The 19,076-nt window shown below is 41.2% G+C and overlaps 1 protein-coding gene and 1 long non-coding RNA gene across 3 annotated transcripts in view; one reads left to right on the forward strand and one right to left on the reverse strand.

Moving 5' to 3' along the window:
- The window catches only part of MCF2L2 (MCF.2 cell line derived transforming sequence-like 2), a 261,670-nt gene that overhangs the window by 147,603 nt on the left and 94,991 nt on the right, over window positions 1-19,076 (forward strand). For both annotated transcript variants that reach the window (XM_007971965.3, XM_073023421.1), the window contains exons 14-15: window positions 4,868-4,968; window positions 17,320-17,405. In XM_007971965.3, coding sequence (XP_007970156.3) covers window positions 4,868-4,968; window positions 17,320-17,405 — 187 coding nt within the window. The remainder of the gene's footprint in view (window positions 1-4,867; window positions 4,969-17,319; window positions 17,406-19,076) is intronic.
- Window positions 4,980-8,580, reverse strand: LOC119620702 (uncharacterized). Its single transcript, XR_005237255.2, has 3 exons — window positions 7,902-8,580; window positions 6,239-6,498; window positions 4,980-5,187 (listed from the first exon to the last, which is right to left on the reverse strand). It is a non-coding gene; the product is annotated as an uncharacterized lncRNA (long non-coding RNA).

Raw genomic sequence — 19,076 nt, forward strand, 5'->3', positions numbered from 1 at the left:
ATATGTTATAACTTATGTTTTTTAGGTCATCTTTAATTTCTCTCAACAATGCAGTAGTTTTGAGTGTAAAGGCCTTAGGCATTTCACATTTTTTTAACCCTATAATGAATGGAATTTACCGTATTTAAGAATAGGAATAGATTTCTATATAGAGATATAATCCTATCATCTGTGAATAGGGATACTTTCACTTTTTCTGTTTCAATCTTTGTACATTTTTTTCTGGTCATATTATAATGACTGGGACCTCCACTACAATGTCAAATAGAAATGGTGAGAGCAGACATCCGTGTGTTTTCCCAATATTAGGAAAAAAGTTGAAGTTTCACCTTTAAGTATGATGTAAGCTATAGGTTTTCCACAGATGTCTTTTATCAGATTGAGGGAATTCCCTTCTATTTCTATTTTTTTGAGAGTTTTTATCATGAATGATTATTGAGTTTTTCAAATGCTTATGTGGTCCATGTATTGAGATAATGATATGGTTTTTCTTCTTTATTTGTTCATATGGTAAATTACAATGATTTATTTTCAAATGTGAAAACAACTGTACATTCTCGGAATAAACTGTCCTTGGGCGGGATGTACATGTCATTTGTTTGTGTCGTGTATTGTGGCGCTCTGTCATTAAGCACATATATATTCATGGTTTTTATGTCTTGCAGATATATTAGCCCTTTTATAATGATGAAATGTCTCTTCTTTGCTCCTTATCTCTAGAAATACTCTTAAAGTCTATCTTGTGTGATATTGTCACAGCCATTCCTGTTTTCTCATGCTTAGTGTTTGCACAACATATATTTTTTTTGTTTTCTATTCTTCTTTGTATTTAAAGTATATTTGTTGTAGGCAGCATATAGTTGGGCCTTGCCTTTTTATACACTGCAACCTCTGCCTCGTAATTGGAGTGATTAGATTTTTATGTTTACATCCATCATCATTAGTGATATAGTTGGATTTAGAGCTCCTGTTTTGTTATCCTTTATATCTCACGTACTTTCTATTCCTCTTTTCCTCCTTTCCTGCCTTCTTTTGTGTTAGTAAATATTTTTTAATATTTTGTTTTAATTCCTCTGTTGGCTTGTTATCATATCTCTTTGCACTGTTTTTCACCCAGACTAGGGATTACCATATGCATCTTAACTTGTCATGATCTGTTGAGTTAGTTTCATACCACTCTATGCAAAATATAGGAAATCTACGTCATACTTCCATATGCTCCCCATCCATCCTCTGTGCTATTCTTATCATAAATATTACATCTATATATGTTAAACCCCCACTATGGTATTACAGTCTTTGCTTTCAATAGTCATATATCAAATTAAGACAAATACGTGTGTGTGTGTGTGTGTGTGTGTGTGTGTGTGTGTGTGTATACATACCCCTTATTCATCATTTCTGGGGTTCTTCATTCCTTATTATAGATTTGAGTTACTATCTTATGTCATTTCTCTTCAGAATAAAGAGCTTCTGTTAGTATTTATTGTTGGGGAGTCTACTGGCAACAAATTCTTTTCTTGTCTTTATTTTTTCCTTTTTGTGGAGAACGGAGTCTTGCTATACTGTCCGGGCAGGTTTTGAACTCCTGGGCTCAAGCTATCCTCCCGCCTCTGCCTCCCTGAGAGCTGGGATTACAGTTGTGAGCCACTGTGCCTGGCCTGTTAGCAATAAATTCTTTCAGTTTTTGTTTATCTGAAAGTTGTGGTGTGTTTTGGTAATTCTCCATTTAGTACAATTTACAGTCCCTCGTCTTCCACCACGTATCCTACTTTTTAGAAGTAAGCCTGATAACATGTAGTGTATTTATTTCCTGAATTTTATCTGCAAATACACACACACATCCACGTACACACTCTAACACACTTGCATACACATACCACAGACACACCCAGACATACACAGAGACATCCTTCTTAGATGATTGGAAACAGAACTTTGTTTTCTTGACCTTTCATCTTCCCTCAAGCTAAACCATGTTCATGTCTATGACTTGGCTTCATTCGTTGTTTCAAGGAACATATGTTTGTTTCAAGTAAATAAAGCAAGAATTAGAGATTTGTTTCTCGGCTTTTCAAATACAAGATTTCATAATAGATAACACTCCTTTCCAGAATAAATAGGTCTTTGTCAAGTCTGAACAGGTTGTCATTGACCTAAGTCCAACAACTAGCTCGTTTTGCAGAACAATCCTGCACTTTTGTTTTTGGCAAGTATCTACTGAGTGTGGACTCTAGCAAGTCACTAAAAGGCTTTTCAAACATTTTTGTGTGATTCCTTAGTAGCTGAGTCTGTGCCAAGATAAGCAATGGTATTTCACAGTGTAAAGAAGATGGGTGGAAGGGCTTAAGAGCTGGAATTTCAGCTCTGACTCTTGTTAGCTGGATGCGTTGGCTACAACTTTTAACACCTCTGAAGTTCATAAGGAATGTGAAAAAACTTTTTATGCCATGTGACTATAATAGCTAAAATATGTTATGCATGTATATGATCTACATTCTTCACAAATGAACTCATTAAAGCCTCATCACAGCCCTTTACTATAGGATTTCTCATTTTTCCCTACTTTACAGATGAAAAAGGTAAGGCACAGAGGTGACTGTAATCATGTGTGCCTCGTGCATGGAAGAGCAAGGCTTGAACATTGGCAGTGTGGCTTCTGCGGCCCTACCTTTCACTGCTTCGCTCTACTTACAGTGTCAAGGACAGGCGCTTCTCAGTCATGGTGTCACCAATTATAGTGCATCCATTTCTAGCATCTAGTTATTGTGCCTGGAATCACTCACTTTATAGAGAGCCCACAGAGAGGGAGGAGCCCAAAGGATTGTCTGTTATTACAAAGCAGCATTAATGGTCATATATATAACCTGGGGTAGCAGTGTACTTTCCTACCATTTTCAACATAACATCTATGAAAAACCCATAGAAAGCCCAAGCTGCTTCCAGTTGGCTCACAGAATGAAAGGGTTGGGAGGAGCCTCTGGAGGTCAGATGTCAACCTCCCTCAAGTCTATCATAGCTAAGAATCAGGGTGATATATTGGTGGCGTTTGATGAATGGCATTTTGGTCTTGGGACCTGTAAATGCTAAAATCGGCCGGGCGCAGTGGCTCACGCCTGTAATTCCAGCACTTTAGGAGGCCGAGGCAGGCAGATCATGAGGTCAAGAGATCAAGACCATCTTGGCCAACATGGTAAAACTCCATCTTTACTAAGAATACAAAAATTAGTTGGGCATGGTGGTGCGTGCCTGTAGTCCCAGCTACTTGGAAGGTTGAGGCAGAAGAATCACTTGAACCTGGGAGGTGGAGGTTGCAGTGAGCTGAGATCACACCACTGCACTCCAGCCTGGCAACAGAGCGAGACTTCATCTCAAAAAAAAGAAAAGAAAAGAAAAGAAAAAAAGAAATGCTCAAATCCTGCCTGGGATTAATCACATCTCCTGTGAGTTTCCCAAGGGACCAGCATATACAAGGGTGGCGACTGTGACAAATAAGAATTCAAAGTACCTCTTATCTATTAGCCTTGTGGCCATCACCCACAATGCTTGGTAAAGCTGGTAAGGTGGGTTAGGAAGCCTTGAGGCCTAACCAGGGCTTCTCCTCTCCAAGTCCCAATTTTACTACCAAATGGCCATGGAGCTTAAAGAAAGGATATTTCCCAGGTGTCTAGGACCTTGTGGGAAGGGGAGAAGGGAGATACAGTGACCGAGAGAAAAGAGCAAGAGCAAGACAGCCCAATTTCTTCCTGACTCAGCCAACTGATTCTCATAGTCCTCCCATTCACTGATAAATGTGGGTCCATCAGTTCTGGAATCCAACAATTATACCATCAGATTACCTGCAACAACTGCTGGCTATCACAGGCATGGCCAGCCTCTTACAGTACAATCATAGTATGATTGTGTGTACACATGTATGTGGGTAAAAAGAGGGAGAGCATTTGAAAGAAGACTATAAGGAAATATACTAAGTGACTATGCTTCAATGTTAAGATTTTAGTGTTTTTCAGATTTTCTATAATAAGCAAAAATTAGTTACCTTTATAATGGAAAATACATTCAATACAATGCAGCACCTAGAATTTAGTCTTCGAATCCGAGAACAACATTAAGTGCAACATTATGCTGTACCCATGGTGCATGCCAAAGCAGCAGTGCATAAAGGAATCCATAAAGTTTGTAATAAGGAAGACTTCATGAGGAAAGTGTCCTGTTTGTTTGTTTGTTTGTTTGAGATGGAGTCTAGCTCTGTCGCCCAGGTTGGAGTGCAGTGGCACGATTTCAGCTCGCCACAACCTCTGCCTCCTGGGTTCACGTGATTCTCCTGCCTCAGCCTCCCAAGTAGCTGGGATTACAGGCACATGCCACTGTGCCCGGATAATTTTTGTATTTTTTAGTAGAGACGGGATTTCACCATGTTGGCCAGGCTGGTTTTGAACTCCTGACCTCAGGTGATCTGCCCACCTCGGCCTCCCAAAGTGCTGGGATTACAGGTGTGAGCCACCAAACCCAGCCGAAAGTGACCTTTTAGCTGAGTCTTAAAAATGGGAATGACAGAAAATCTACTGTTCTTTACCACATTACTATATTTATAGATTTATTGTAGTTTGATGTTTCGTATGGTGCTGGGTGTGACTTTTTTCTCTTCTGCTGAAATGCCAAGTCCCTGGAGTCAAGGATTCTATTTCTTTTCTGTCTCTCCTTCACCTCCAATTTCATCCACCACCTGGGAAATCAATGCAGCAGCTCAACTGAGCTTTTTTAGTTAACCACATTGACATGGTCCAGCTATTTGTCCAAGTCAGACAAAGTGCTCTGAGTTATAATTTATAAGTCAAATAACCAAATTAATGGCAGGTTTTCTTAGTCCCTCTAGCTCCTCCTCTGAGAACGTCTGAGGAACCTTATACAGAGACAGAGTTGAACTCCCGGAGAAAGGAAGACAATGAGACTAAATTTGAAGTCAAGGTAAAATTACCTTTATTTTACTTATGGAACTTTCTGACAAGAGAGAAGATTGCTGTCATAATTATCAATAAATCAACAAATCATGTTTCCTTAATCTGTACCTATTGTCACCTCCAGAAGATAAGCCCATCAAGGCACATAGCACAGACTAATGCTTTCAAGAACTGGGGTTTATAGGATTTTTTTTCTTTTCATCCTTTTCTTTCTTCTTAATGGCAGCTAGAAATGAAATTTGGTTGTGTATGTAATTATCGGTAGGTACTGTTGTAGTAAAAGAAAAATCATTTTATTTATTTCTGTAATCTGACTTCATATTTAAAATTGGTAGAACAGTATATGGTTCATGTATAAAAAGAGCATGACAGGCCGAGCGCGATGGTTCACACCTGTAATCCCAGCACTTTGGGAGGCCGAGGCGGGCGGATCACGAAGTCAGGAGTTTGAGACCATCCTGGCAAACATGGTGAAACCCCATCTCTACTAAAAATACAAAAATTAGATGAGCGTGGTGGCGGACGCCTGTAGTCCCAGCTACTTGGGAGGCTGAGGCAGGAGAATCACTTGAAACTGGAAGGTGGCAGTTACAGTGAGCCAAGATTGTGCTGCTGCACTCCAGCCTGGGCAACAGGGCGAAACCATGTCTCAAAAAAAAAAAAAGAGCATGACAAAATTGCATAGAGCTGCACACACACATGCACACACACAAGTGCGTGAATAACTGGTGAACCCTTAATAGGCTCTGTGGCTTGTGCCAGTGTCAGTTTGTTAGATGGTAACATTGGAGGAGGTTTGGAGAAAGGGGACATGAGACTTTCCATGTCTTTGCAACCTCATGTGACTTAATATAATTATTTCAAAATAGAAGTTTAAAAAAAACATAAGGTTTGGAATCAGGCAGATCTGGGTTTAAGCAACATAACCTCTTGAAACCTCAGTTTCTTGCTTGTACAAATGGGTATAACAATAGCTACGTCCTGAAAATATTTTGAGCATGAAATGAAAATTTGAAAATTGCTAAGCACTGTATAATTTTAAAGTAACATACATTGAGAAACTGAAGTATAATTAATTGTGAATTGTGAATATATGTTGCTGCATAGCAACCCCTGGAGGGGTTCCCTTCCCCTGCCTCCCTGAAAATTAAATATTTGACTGGCTGAATGGTTCTGAAACCATGAGGCCAGGGGCTCAAATGAGCTTCAGCAACATTTATGATCCATCATCAATCCCCAAAGCGTCTGAATATGAACCCCACGGGAACTCCACTGACCTTTAAAGAGTCTGGAAGAAAGTGAGTTTTAGGCTTTTCTTCTTGGAGGCAGAAACAGAGCGGGAACGAGGGTTCTCAGCAGACTTTTCTTAGAGAGAAAGCTGCGTCCATCTGCCAATCTGTGTAGTCATCCTGTATTCAGGGCAGATTAGGACCTAGCCACTGCTGTCTATAAATCCCTTCTGGTTGGAGGAATTGCATCACCATGTTTTCTCAAGTTAGGAAACTGTATGAAATTTCATACTGTCTTGATCAGCCACCTAAAAAAGTAAATAGCAATTTTTAAAAATAGATTCACCTGATTTAACACCCAGGATGTCTGTGGAATCATTAAGTAATATTAAAAGGGTTTCATTGTGGTCCTCTTCAAAAGTGAACATCAGCCTATCCATTTCTGCACCCTGGACTTCTGGGAGAGTGTCATCTCTGAAGGTGAGGACTGTGTCACATGATCAGAGCTCAGATTTGGCCCCTGAGCTCATATTCTGTTGCCACTGACTCACAACATGACATGAACTCACTTCCTATCTCTATGACCTACTTTGCCCATCTTCAGACAACATATTTATGACCTGCACACTATAAAGATGCTACGGGAGTTTTAAGCACATGGAAGTTCTCATATAAAGGAATCCAAATTAGAGTGATTTATTTCAATTATTGTGAACAGTAAACAAGTTCTATGGTTTTTTGTTGTTGTTGTAAAAGAAAAACATAGACAGTGTAGGAGCAGCAGTGGGGATAGAATGGGAGGCCTGTTGGTGTGGAAAGTGTTGAGTAGAATCCAAGAAGCCCTGGTCACCCAACTTCTGGTTTCTTCCTTCTTTTGCCATGTTGTTTATTTAATTCAGACTCCAAACCCATCCTGTTAAGATGCCATCCCCCTCTGTATTTAGGCAACTCACCAAACAGTATGGGTACTGTTAAACAAGCACAAGTCCATGTTAAAATCATCCTTCTGTGCTTTAGTTGTTTTCTTCCTTATTGTTGATTTGTTTGCATATTTAATGAAAAGCATTTCCCACAACAGCATATGTTAACAGTCAAGGTGGTGGAGGAAGCAGAGTAGGAACAGAGGCTGGTCAGATTTCTGCTTAGAAAGACCAAGGCTATGGAAGGAAATGTAAGCAGAATCCATAAAGTCATGAACAACATGAGCAGGAAGAAAGTGGATTTGTGCACTAAATCCCCAAATCCTAGACTTAGGAATGAATTTAGGACCAATAAATGCAGTTAGTGTTTCACACATTGTGTATTATAACCAGAGAAATTGTTATTCCAAAATACATAAGAAAACTAGTAAGAAAAAGATAGGTTCAAAAAAAAAAGGTTTAGATTCATGTCTGTGTGGATCATGGATTATTAAAAGGGGGACAAATCAGTTGACTACATCAACAATAATCATTGCAGCTTGTGTTTAGTGACCGCTGTCCAAGAGAGATGACCAAGATGCATAGAGCATGCAGCTAACTCTGGGTGGCAATTCTGACATCCTTTTGGCCTTAGGTCTAGAACTCAAAGATGAAATGAAACACAGCCAGTCTAGCAGAGTGAATCATAACATTGTGATAAATGCCACCCCTTTGCCCTTGAGAGTAAGTACGCAGAGAAAAAAAAGTAGCTGTGAACCAAAACCATGTATAATACAGTCACTGATACTCACCACCTACAACTGAAATCATGACATGGTTTGATCACGATCAGAGAAATCATTTCCTTTTCTGGAGGGATGATCCTTGCTGTGCTGGTTCTGGGGAACTTGAGAAGCTAAACTTGACAGGGCAGCTGAGACTCTTCCGGGGCCATCTGGCAAGAGTGATGCCCTGTGCTCAGCTCACTGACGTCATCTGGGAAAGCCCTGTGGTGGAAGCGATTCGCTGTGCTTTTTGGCAATAGTGATGTCACTATTTCCTGTTCTTCACTGGCTGGAAGCTGAAAGCATGACTCATGGGAACTACTTTTCCTGGGCTGCCAACATCACAGCCTTTTTGTAAGCTGGAAATAAGTCAGAGGCTAACAATTTCTTTTTCCTAAATGTGGACCTACAGAATTAAGAAAGAGCTAACAGTGTTCCTTGGTGCCTGTTAAAGTTATTTAAAGGAGCAGAAGCCTATTCTGTGCTCCCAGAGGTTGAAAAAAAAAGGTAAAGTAACAGAAGCCTTTTCAGGATTCTGAGCAAAGAGCCTCCTAAATTAAAAATAAATAAATAAAAGTTTTTGAATGCAGGAGCTGGAAGGGAATGGAGAGGTGAGTGGAGGGTTGCTATCATTGGCTGAAGGCCAGACATTGTACTGGGTGCTGTGTGTACCTGAGTCCATCTCTAGTCCTCAGAACCTTGTGAGGATGATGTTTTCCGTTTTATCAGCAGTGCCATGAGACTCAGCGGCTGGGTTTCCCCAAGGGTCATGCAACTAGTAAATGTTGTAGGTGGGATTTGAAACTAGCTGTTTACTAATCTGGCAGCTTACTTAACTACCTAACTTATCTATCTGATTATTTATTAATCTTAATGTACCCAACCAGCAGCTTATTTAATCTCTTGTGCCCTAAATGTCCTTTTCTGCCAAATGGTGATAAATCATAGCAATTTCACAGGTGGCTGATTAAATGAGAAATGTGTGGAAAGCAACTTGCACTGTACCTGATACCTAGCAGGTTCTTGGTGAATTTTAGTTCCTCATTTAATCCTGTGTTTAAAAGACAGAATGGTCAGTGTGAAAGATGAAAAGAAGGTGAAAGAAGGTCAGATTTGGGGCTTATACAGAATGATCCTATTGTTGAATATGTACCTTACTGCCAAATGATAACAGATCAAGGACTAAATTCAGTTCCTTGTCTTCTTATTACTTTGACTCCCAGAAGTTTTTATTAATATTTCTGATTCTCAACAAGAAAACTGTAGAACTATAAACACATTTCAGTGCTTGTCTTCTATGATATTTGAAGTCTAGTCAGTGTCAGAGCTAACAGGAGATTCAGGGACTCCACCAAATCCTGGGGTAGCCCCCAGCCAAGTTCTCTGAAGTTTCCAGAACAAGGATTCTCATGGTTTCCTGTGTACCACAGCTCTGAGAAGCTTAAGAATTATGTAGATTCCCAGGGCCCCACTCTCTGAGATTCTAATTAGGGAAGTGTAGGGTTGGGTCCCGGAATCTGATTTTTTTTTTTTTTTTTTTTGAGACGGAGTTTCACTTTGTTGCCCAGGCTGGAGTGCCATGGAGTGATCTCAGCCAGGTTCAATTGATTCTCCTGCCTCAGTCTCTAGAGTAGCTGGGATTACAGAGGCCCATCACCACGCCTGGCTAATTTTTGTATTTCTAGTAGAGGCAGGGTTTCACCATGTTGCCCAGGCTGGTCTTGAACTCCTGACCTCAGGTGATCCCCTGGCTCAGCCTCCCAAAGTGCTGGGATTACAGGCGTGAGCCACTGCACTCAGAATCTGAGTTTTTAACTTACACGTTTGGTGACAAGAATGCAGGTGGTATAAAGATCTCACTCTTTGTAACATTGTCCTAGAGGTTACATTTATAGGCCATGAGGACGTGGGATAAAGGAGAACTCATTATGTTTGATCTGGATTTCTCAGGCTAGTATAGGATCTGAAGTTCAGGGGAGTGAGGTGGTGATTACATTAAGCTAGGAAATGTATTTTTGTTGAGGGAGCTGAATAAGATGAAAGAGAGAATAACATTAAGATCACCATTGGCCTTGCTCTTTCACCAATAAAAAAATGACATCACTAAAATATTTGGTGGGTCCAACTGGGTACATGGCTTATTCAGCTCAATTTAATATATATTAAGGCAATTGCTATGGGTTATATGAAAATGATTGTATCATCAGGCCTAAACTCAGGAAACTTGAAACTTTCATGGGGAAAACAACATATTTCTAATAATTTATAATATATAGCAGAATGACGTTTCTACAGTAAAAGGAATATATAATGTGGTAGAGAAAGCAGTTCCTCACAAGGACATCAAGGATGGCTTTCAAAGGAGGTGGCATTTGAATTCAACTCTAAAGAATAAATAGGGCTGTGCGTGGTGGCTTGCACCTGTAATCCCAGAACTTTGGGAGGCCGAGGCAGGTGGATCACCTGAGGTGAGGAGTTTGAGACCAGCCTGACCAACATGGTGAAACCCTGTCTCTACTAAAAATACAAAAATTAGCTGGGCATGGCAGCGGGCACTTGTAATCCCAGCTACTCGGGAGGCTGAGGCAGGAGAATCACTTGAGCCCGGGAGGCAGAGGTTGCAGTGAGCCAAGATGGTGCCACTGCTCTCCAGCCTGGGTGACAGAGCGAGACTCCGTCTCAAAAAAAAAAAAAAAAAAAAAAAAGAATAACTAGAACTCTGAAAGGTGGGTAAGACAGAGAAGGGCATTCCAGAATGAGGAAGGGTATAACATCTCAGAGGTCTAAAGGGCCTAGGCTGTCCTGGGAATGGCTCAAGAATGCTGGGAAGGTAGATGAGAGACAGTTTACTGAGGCTGTCATTGAGAAATGTTGACAGGAGGAGGAGGGCACCTGTGTATTAGGAAGCTGACTCTGGTAGACACTGAAGAGCAGGTTAGATGAAGGCAGGCAGGCTGACCAGCCTCTGGCAGTTGTCACAGTTGGCTGAGACATCAGTGGTGAGAGCTTACTAGTAGCCGTGGCAAAAAGAGATGAGCAGAAATTATACCCATTGACTGAAACATTCTCTGTAGTGCCTAGAACATGACTATTGGAGGAAATGTGTAGAATGAAGGAACGGATCAAGGCAGAGAAGGTAGGGGGAGGAAGCATGATATCAAAGACAGCTTTGAGGTTTCCATCTTGGATTCCTCATGGGATGAATCTGTTGGCTGGATAAAGTACTTAGGAGGAACAGTAAGAAGTAAAGGCTTATGACAGCTGAGTCCAGGTTGGGGCTGGGGTCTCATAGATTGATAAGAGCACCCTATACCCTCTGTCAGTGGGGCTAATGCTGCCCCAGAGGCTGCAGCCCTGCCCGCACCATTGATGCTAGGATAGTCAACCCACTGGCCTTGTAGCTGTGTGGCAATTATTTGTAAACTAGCTTTGGACCAAATTTGCTGGGACAAAGACTGGCCTAATAAAGTACTTTTCTGATTTGTGATTTTATTTATAGGTTAAGATTTACAGACATAAAAATTGTTACAATGAAATTTATCCATGGAGCTTAAAATCAGATGAAACCAAACAGCCTGAGAAGATTAAAGATGTATGGGCAGCTTCTTTTCAGTGGCCTTGGCACACTTACTTCCTTTACATTTTCTTGGTTTGGGAATGGGCAAAAGTTATCACATAACATGTTTCTCACTTCCTGATATTTTAAACAGAATTACATATTTGCAAATCATTGTTAAAACATTTGCAGTCAGTTTTATAAGATGTTTTTCCTGAAAACAAACTATTACCAATAGTGTTTAGAGTATTAGTCCAGTCTATAAAAGCCAATTTAACCAGCAAGTGAATTGAATTAATTACTAACAATGGTAGCTGGGAAATTTAAGATCTCGGATTAAAAAGACCCTGAAGCTGGGGGTGGTGGCTCACGCCTGTAATCCCAGCGCTTTGGGAGGCTGAAGCAGGATGATCGCTTGAGCTCAGGAGTTTGAGGCTGCAAGCTTCAGGAAGCTATGATCACACCACTCTCCTTCAGCCTGGGTAACAGAGCAAGACCTTGTCTAAAAAAAAAAAAGACCATCTGAAAATTTTGAAATAGGCAAAATTGCATTTAGGATCCAGTCTCTTACCTTTCTCTATTCATTTCTCATTTCCACAAAGCCTCAGGAACACTAAGGCTTGTTCCTCAAGTCTGCCGTTCCCCTCCAAAGGGGATTCAGTCTATACAATGTCCTAAAACCTTCCTCTCCTCGTCCTTTCCTCCAGGAAGCCCCCCTCCCAAGACAGCTGATCTGGACTAAAGGTAGAGGCAATCTGAGCTAGTTCACCACAATGCATGAATGATGGGCAGTCTGAAAGCCCTTTAACTCTCCTGGAAATAGTTGCGGTTTTAAAAAAGGGACAGACTGCCCAGTTTTCCAAAGTAATATTGCAGTGGCTTTTGCAGGCAGTGAAAATGGAAAGTAGGAAAAGAAGTGCTAGGGTAGAGCAAATAGGGCAGACAAACCAGCTGTGAATGCGCTGCTAGGATACAGTCTCTTCCTGTTCTCCATATCAAAACCCAGTGAATCTCAAAAAAAACAGTTGAGGCTTCCCCTCTTTTTCCCATCAGCTGTGGAGAGGAAGACAGAGCCACTCATTCCTGAGGCTAGTATTTTTCACCCTGGGGCTGCATGGTGTAGAACACCCTGGACTCAGGCTGTGGGTAAATACCTTTGCCTTTATTTCCTTCCCTTCCTTTTCCTTTCCTTTTTCTCACTATCCTCTCCTGCATCCCATTTGGTAGAGAACATTTTGATAATTATTGATTCTTACGTGACATACCTTTTCATTTTATTTCTCATTTCCATAATTTACATAATTAATTAATTAAATTTACAATGCCAGAAAATGCTAAACCTTTAACATTTTATTGTCATTCTTTAAATGAAGAAAGTGGTACGGGTGCTTGAAATCTACTTTTTATTCTCTCCTCAGAATTGGGTCTAATGAGCTATTAGCTGTTTTTCTTTTTTTCTTTCTTTTCTTTTTTTTTTTTTTTTTTGAGACAGTCTCACCCTGTCACCCAGGCTGGAGTGCAGTGGCACGATCTTGGCTCACTGCAAGCTCCGCCTCCCGGGTTCATGCCATTCTCCTGCCTGAGCCTCCTGAGTAGCTGGGACTACAGGCGCCTGCCACCGCACCCGGCTAATTTTTTGTATTTTTAGTAGAGACGGGGTTTCACCGTGGTCTCGATCTCCTGACCTTGTGATCCACCTGCCTTGGCCTCCCAAAGTGCTGGGATTGCAGGCGTGAGCCACCGCGCCCGGCCAATAGCTCCTGTTTTTAAGGAAAGTGATCATAATAGTAAATAATACTTTTACCTTAAATTACCAGATACCCTTGTTTTTTTTTTGTTTGTTTATTTTGTTTGTTTTGTTTTTTTTTAACGGAGTCTTACTCTGCTGCCCAGACTAGAGTGTGGTGGCACGATCTCAGCTCACTGCAACCTCCGCCTCCTGGGTTCAAGCGATTCTCCTGCCTCAGCCTCCCGAGTAGCTGGGAGTACAGGCGCGCATCACTATGCCAGCTAATTTTGTATTTGTAGTAGAGACAGGGTTTCACCATGTTGGCAGGGCTGGTCTCAAACTCCTGACCTCAGGTGATCTGCCCACCTCGGCCTCCCAAAGCGCTGGGATTACAGGTGTGAGCCACCACACCCAGCCCAGATAGCCTTCCTTTTTTTTTTTTTTTTTTGAGACGGAGTCTCGCTCTGTTGTCCAGGCTGGAGTGCAGTGGCCGGATCTCAGCTCACTGCAAGCTCCGCCTCCCAGGTTTACGCCATTCTCCTGCCTCAGCCTCCCGAGTACCTGGGACTACAGGCGCCCGCCAACTCACCCGGCTAGTTTTCTGTATTTTTTAGTAGAGACGGGGTTTCACCGTGTTAGCCAGGATGGTCTCGATCTCCTGACCTCGTGATCCGCCCGTCTCTGGCCTCCCAAAGTGCTGGGATTACAGGCTTGAGCCACCGCGCCCGGCCAGATAGCCTTACTTTAAGAGTTGGAACTGAAATCGCTTTCTACACATTCCTAAAATCACAAAGTAAAATCATTTAACTTTGGGAAAAAGTTAATTTAATTTCGTTCAAAGGTTGCTATCTCCCCTTTAGGGAAGAAAAAAACAATTTCAATAATCGATTGAAAATTAGCTATTGGGACTTTTCACAGTATGAGTTTGAGAAAGGTTTCTGTGTCCTTTAGAGAAACTGAAAACAAAACTGGTTTGTTTTTTTTTTTTACGAAATTCCTCAAAATTCAATTTTGAGAGCATGTATTTCTTAAAAATATAGGGGAGAAAACAATTAGATTATAAGTGTAATGAGAAAATGTAAGAAGTTCAAGGTACTCCTGGAGAGCCTGTGTGTTGGTTGGCGTCACTTTGAAACTGGAGAGAGGCTGGAAGTGGGGAGGTGGAGGTTTGTGGGGTGGATACGGGGGTTGGGTATATGTGAGGGGAGTTGGACCCAGAGCAGTTCCCTGCCTTCATTGCCACCCCCGCCCCAACCTTTTTGAGACGGAATCTTGCTCTGTTACCCAGGCTGGAGTGCAGTGGCACAATCTCAGCTCACTCAACCTCCACCTCTGGGTTCAAGTGATTCTCCTGCCTCAGCCTCCTGAGTAGCTGGGACCACAGGCATGCGCCACTATGCCCGGCTAATTTTTGTGTTTTTAGTAGAGACGGGTTTTCACCTTGTTGATCAGGCTGGTCTTGAACTCCTGACCTCGTGATCTGCTCGCCTCGACCTCCCAAAGTGTTGGGATTCCAGGCATGAGCCACCGTGCCCGGCCAGTTATATTTGTAACAGTGGTCTGTGATCAGCAATCTTCTTTGCCATCTTTTTGCCACCCTTTTTCTTCAGGATAAAATGACCATAAGGGGAGAAGGGCTGTTCCGCCTGATTGGCCTCCAGACAGGGCAGGCATGAGTGACTTCCCTTTCACAGCACCAGCTGGCTGCCAGCCCTCCGTCTCCTAGGTATACCCTAGGGGAAATTCAGGGTGAAGGAAGGGAAAAAGGATGCAGTGTCACAAAAAACGATTGTTGCTCTGCTTTAGAAGAGTATCCTTTTATCATTCAATGGAGCTCTTAAGGAATCCCTCACTAAGAAATACGGCAGCAATTGCTGAGTTTCTATGGTCAATTTTTTTGGTCTACTATTTGAATAAAAGAAAGCTTTTACTTGAATATGCTCTCTTCCTCCTAGATCTTTCAAAATGTATAATTTTAAGATTTCCTAAAAGTAATTTGGCTACAATTCACTTTTCATCTCAATAAAATAAAATAAAATAAAAATTAAACATAAAAATAAAAGATATCTCATCAGCTACGATGTAAATGAAAAATGTTTGTGTGTGTATGTGTGTGTGTGTGTGTGTGTGTGTTATGATGTACTTCTTGTGAGCTGTGGTCAGGCTGAAAGCCACTATGCTAGAACACAACTAATCTGTCTACACCTTAGTAAAACATTGGTATACAGTGCAGCTTTCATGAATGCAGTCTCTGGATCTGCTGTGGGTCCTTCCCATTGCATCCTCAATGGCACCAGTGTTATATTCCATTAGACTTGCTTGGCAGAGGAGACTCCCTCTACCCCCACACCAACCGTCTGACACATGTCAGCAGGAGCAACGTGCCAAGGCATTCCTGCAAGCTCCTGAGGGCATCTCATGCATGACAAAATCTATAAATTAGGGAGATGTCATCATTCAATGTAAAAGATGACAATGTCCATCACCTACACCTGAATCATTGTTATTTTTCCATCATTAGGTTATTATGAAATAAGACTCTACAATCCACCCCACATACAATAGATCAACAGAGTTCGAAAGAGCACAATTCATTTTATAATTGGGAGCAGGTTTCACAGTGAGAGGAAATTTTGTTAGTAATAATGGTCAGTCTTTATGAAGGGCCTGTATTACACGCTGGTGATCCAAAGATGAGTAAGACTGAGTTCAAAGTTCAGTAGGGAGTTTGGGCATAGTAATGTCATAGATGAGAAACTGCAAAAGGATACAATGTAACATTCACTGCTATATGAATTAGTTCAACTTTATATAGAAAATGTGAAGAAAGACTTTTTGGTAGTGTGGTGAAAATAATTACATTGAATTTGAATCCTGGAACTGGTTCGAATTTGAATCGTGGGAGATATATATATATATATATATATATATATATATATATATATATGGTTTTTTTTTTTTTTCTTTTGAGACAAGGTCTTACTCTGTTGCCCAGACTGGAGTGCAGTGGTACAATCTCGGCTCATCGCAACCTCCGCCTCCCAGGCTCAAGTGATTCTCCTGCCTCAGCCTCCCAAATAGCTGGATTACCAGTGCCTGCCACCATGCCTGGCTAATTTTTGTATTTTTAATAGAGACGGGGTTTCACCATGTTGGCTAGGCTGGTCTTGAACCCCTGACCTCAAATGATCCACTGACCTCCACCTTCTAAAGTGCTGGGATTACAGGCATGAGCCACTGCACCCGGCCAACTTTTATATATTGACACATGAAAAATATTATCTGGTCCCTGGTCAGATATATATAATAGAGGGAACTAAAATTTAGATTCTTATGGGACTGGCATCCTATTTTAAAAGGAAAACATGTGTGTATATATATACACACACACACATATATATACACACATATATACACACACACACATATATATACATACACACACACACACTTGGAATATAAGATTGCCATATTGTTTTAGAGCTGAATTGGCAAAACTAGTACCCCAGACACGTCTTTAGTTAGACTTGTTATCACACCTCTGTGAAAGCCTACACTGGGCTTACCTCATCTCTGCCTCCAGCACTTTCTGGTCTTAGGACGAGTGCAACTTTTCCAGACCTTGATTTCTTACAAGAAAAAAAAAAAAGGAGATGCTGAATGCAATGATCGCTTTACTGTCCTCTTATGAATCACTTATGAATACAGTGTGAATAGCCCTTCATGATTAAGGGGAAAGGACACCTGTTTTTTGTTTTTTGTTTTTTTCGTTTTTTGATATGGCGTCTCGCTCTGTTGCTGAGGCTGGAGTGCAGTGGCGCCATCTCAGCTCACTGCAACCTCCACCTCCCAGGTTGAAGCAATTCTCCTGCCTCAGCCTCCCAAGTAGCTAGGATTACAGGCACCCGCCACCATGCCCGGCCGATACCTGCTTTTGGGAATGAGTTTTTAGTGTGCCTAAAGGAAGCCAAAAAGGGCAAAACCATAATGGATCCACAGAGCAGCTGGGGAAAACCCAAGGAAGAGCAGCATGAGAAACTGGTTATTTTGCTTATCGAGGGAATCAAAACCAAAATCAAACACAGAAATTGGGAGAGAGAAAAATATAGGTTAGGAGGTCCCCACAATATCAAATCTTAACAAAATTTCCTTCACTTCAGAATGAAGAAATCTTTGCAAGCCGTCATGAAAGGGGGAACCCTGAGCTGGAGCAGCAGGCCAGGCTCGGAGACCTTTCTCCCCGCAGGTAAGACTGCAGATCCGTGGGTGCGGGGTGGGGGCACAGGTGGCGAGGATCCTCTCTTTTACATCTCAGCACCTGTCTTTCCCAGATGAGAATCATAATATTTATCCTCTATACTAACCTTCATTTATGTACCTGAGAACAAACCTTGTGAATCCCACAAAAGCAACAAGCAAAAGAGCTTAAAGTGACATCTTAGAAACCAAACTTCTAAGAATGCGGTGTTTTAAAAAATTGGGCTATAAGAGAATATTACATGTAAGCTAATGTTGATATTGACTGAATTATTGGTTTAAACACATTTAAAGTCTCTTGGTTCCCCAAAGACACAATTTATACAAATGCTGTTTTTGCTCTGTAGAAAGGTGTTTGCCTCCTCAGAAATGCTGTGCCATTCAGAAAGCCTAAATTAAGGAGGTAAAAGCCAAAAATATACAGGAAAATTTATTTTTTAAAAAATATTTATACTCAGAATCCCCACCATGACACCTGTTCTAGTGCTAGTCACATTATTTATACCCACACTGTTTGAGATTTTAGCTGCTTTTATCCATGGTGTCTATCATAATGCTTGACTCTTAGCAGGCCTCTGAAAAATGTCTGTAGAATGAATGAACAAACATCTTTAGGAGCGTGCTCCTTGATTAAACATCATGTTAACTAGACTACTTTATATTCTTTCGCTTACGGTGTGTTCAGAGAAACACGTAGGCTCTTACTGATGGACGTGTGTCCTGGAGTTATCATGAATGGCCCAATTCAGCATGTGAGTGTTGAATGGTATCACCTCTGAAAAACACCATTTGCCATTGATATGTTCTCTAGTTTTCCTTAAGTGACAGTTTATCTTTTAATACTTTTACTAAAACTCATACCTACTTTTATAAGAGTCTTAGTGTTCTTTAAGTTAGTTGATGAATTATTGTATTAACTTATAACAGGCCAGGTGTGGTGGCTCGTGTCTGTAATCCCAACACTTTCCAGCACTTTGGGAGGCTGAGGTAGGAGGATTGCTCGAGCCCAAGAGTTCGAGACCAGCCTGAGCAACATAGTGAGACCCCATCTCCACAAAAAGTTAAAACACTTATCGGGGTGTGGTGGGATGCATCTGTAGTCTCAGCTACTCAGGAGACTGAGGTGAGAAGATTACTTGAGCCCAGGAGGCTAAGTCTGCAGTAAGCTAAACTGTGATCACACAGCTACCCTGCAGCCTGGGTGACAGGGCAAGACCCTGTCTCAAAGAGGAAGAAAAAAACCAAAAAACTTACGGCAGACTGCCAAATCATACTTCTTATGAGAAACACAAAGGAATAAAGTTACTGCACTTAACTAATGAAACAAAAATATCTTTACGTTCTTGCAAAAGAACTTCGAGAAAAGGCAAAAGTAGCCACTGAGTTAATCAAGAGGTAGAATCTGTAAGACTGTTTTTGTTCTACCACCAGCTTTGAATAAATACCTTTAGATCACCAGTCTTTGCTGCAACTGTTTAATCTATATTTCCTTATTCCCTTTTGATTTTATAGATTTGAGTTTTGCTGCATAACTAATATAAATTTGCTTGGTATATAGAAAGCTTTCAGATTTTTGGGAGATTATTTATTATTCAGAACCCTAAGTGAACACTGTGCAAGGCATGGTTGCCTTCAGAACTTATAGCTAGTAAAAACACGC

The sequence above is a fragment of the Chlorocebus sabaeus genome, chromosome 15, assembly GCF_047675955.1.
Source record: "Chlorocebus sabaeus isolate Y175 chromosome 15, mChlSab1.0.hap1, whole genome shotgun sequence".
Classification (NCBI taxonomy): Eukaryota; Metazoa; Chordata; class Mammalia; order Primates; family Cercopithecidae; genus Chlorocebus; species Chlorocebus sabaeus.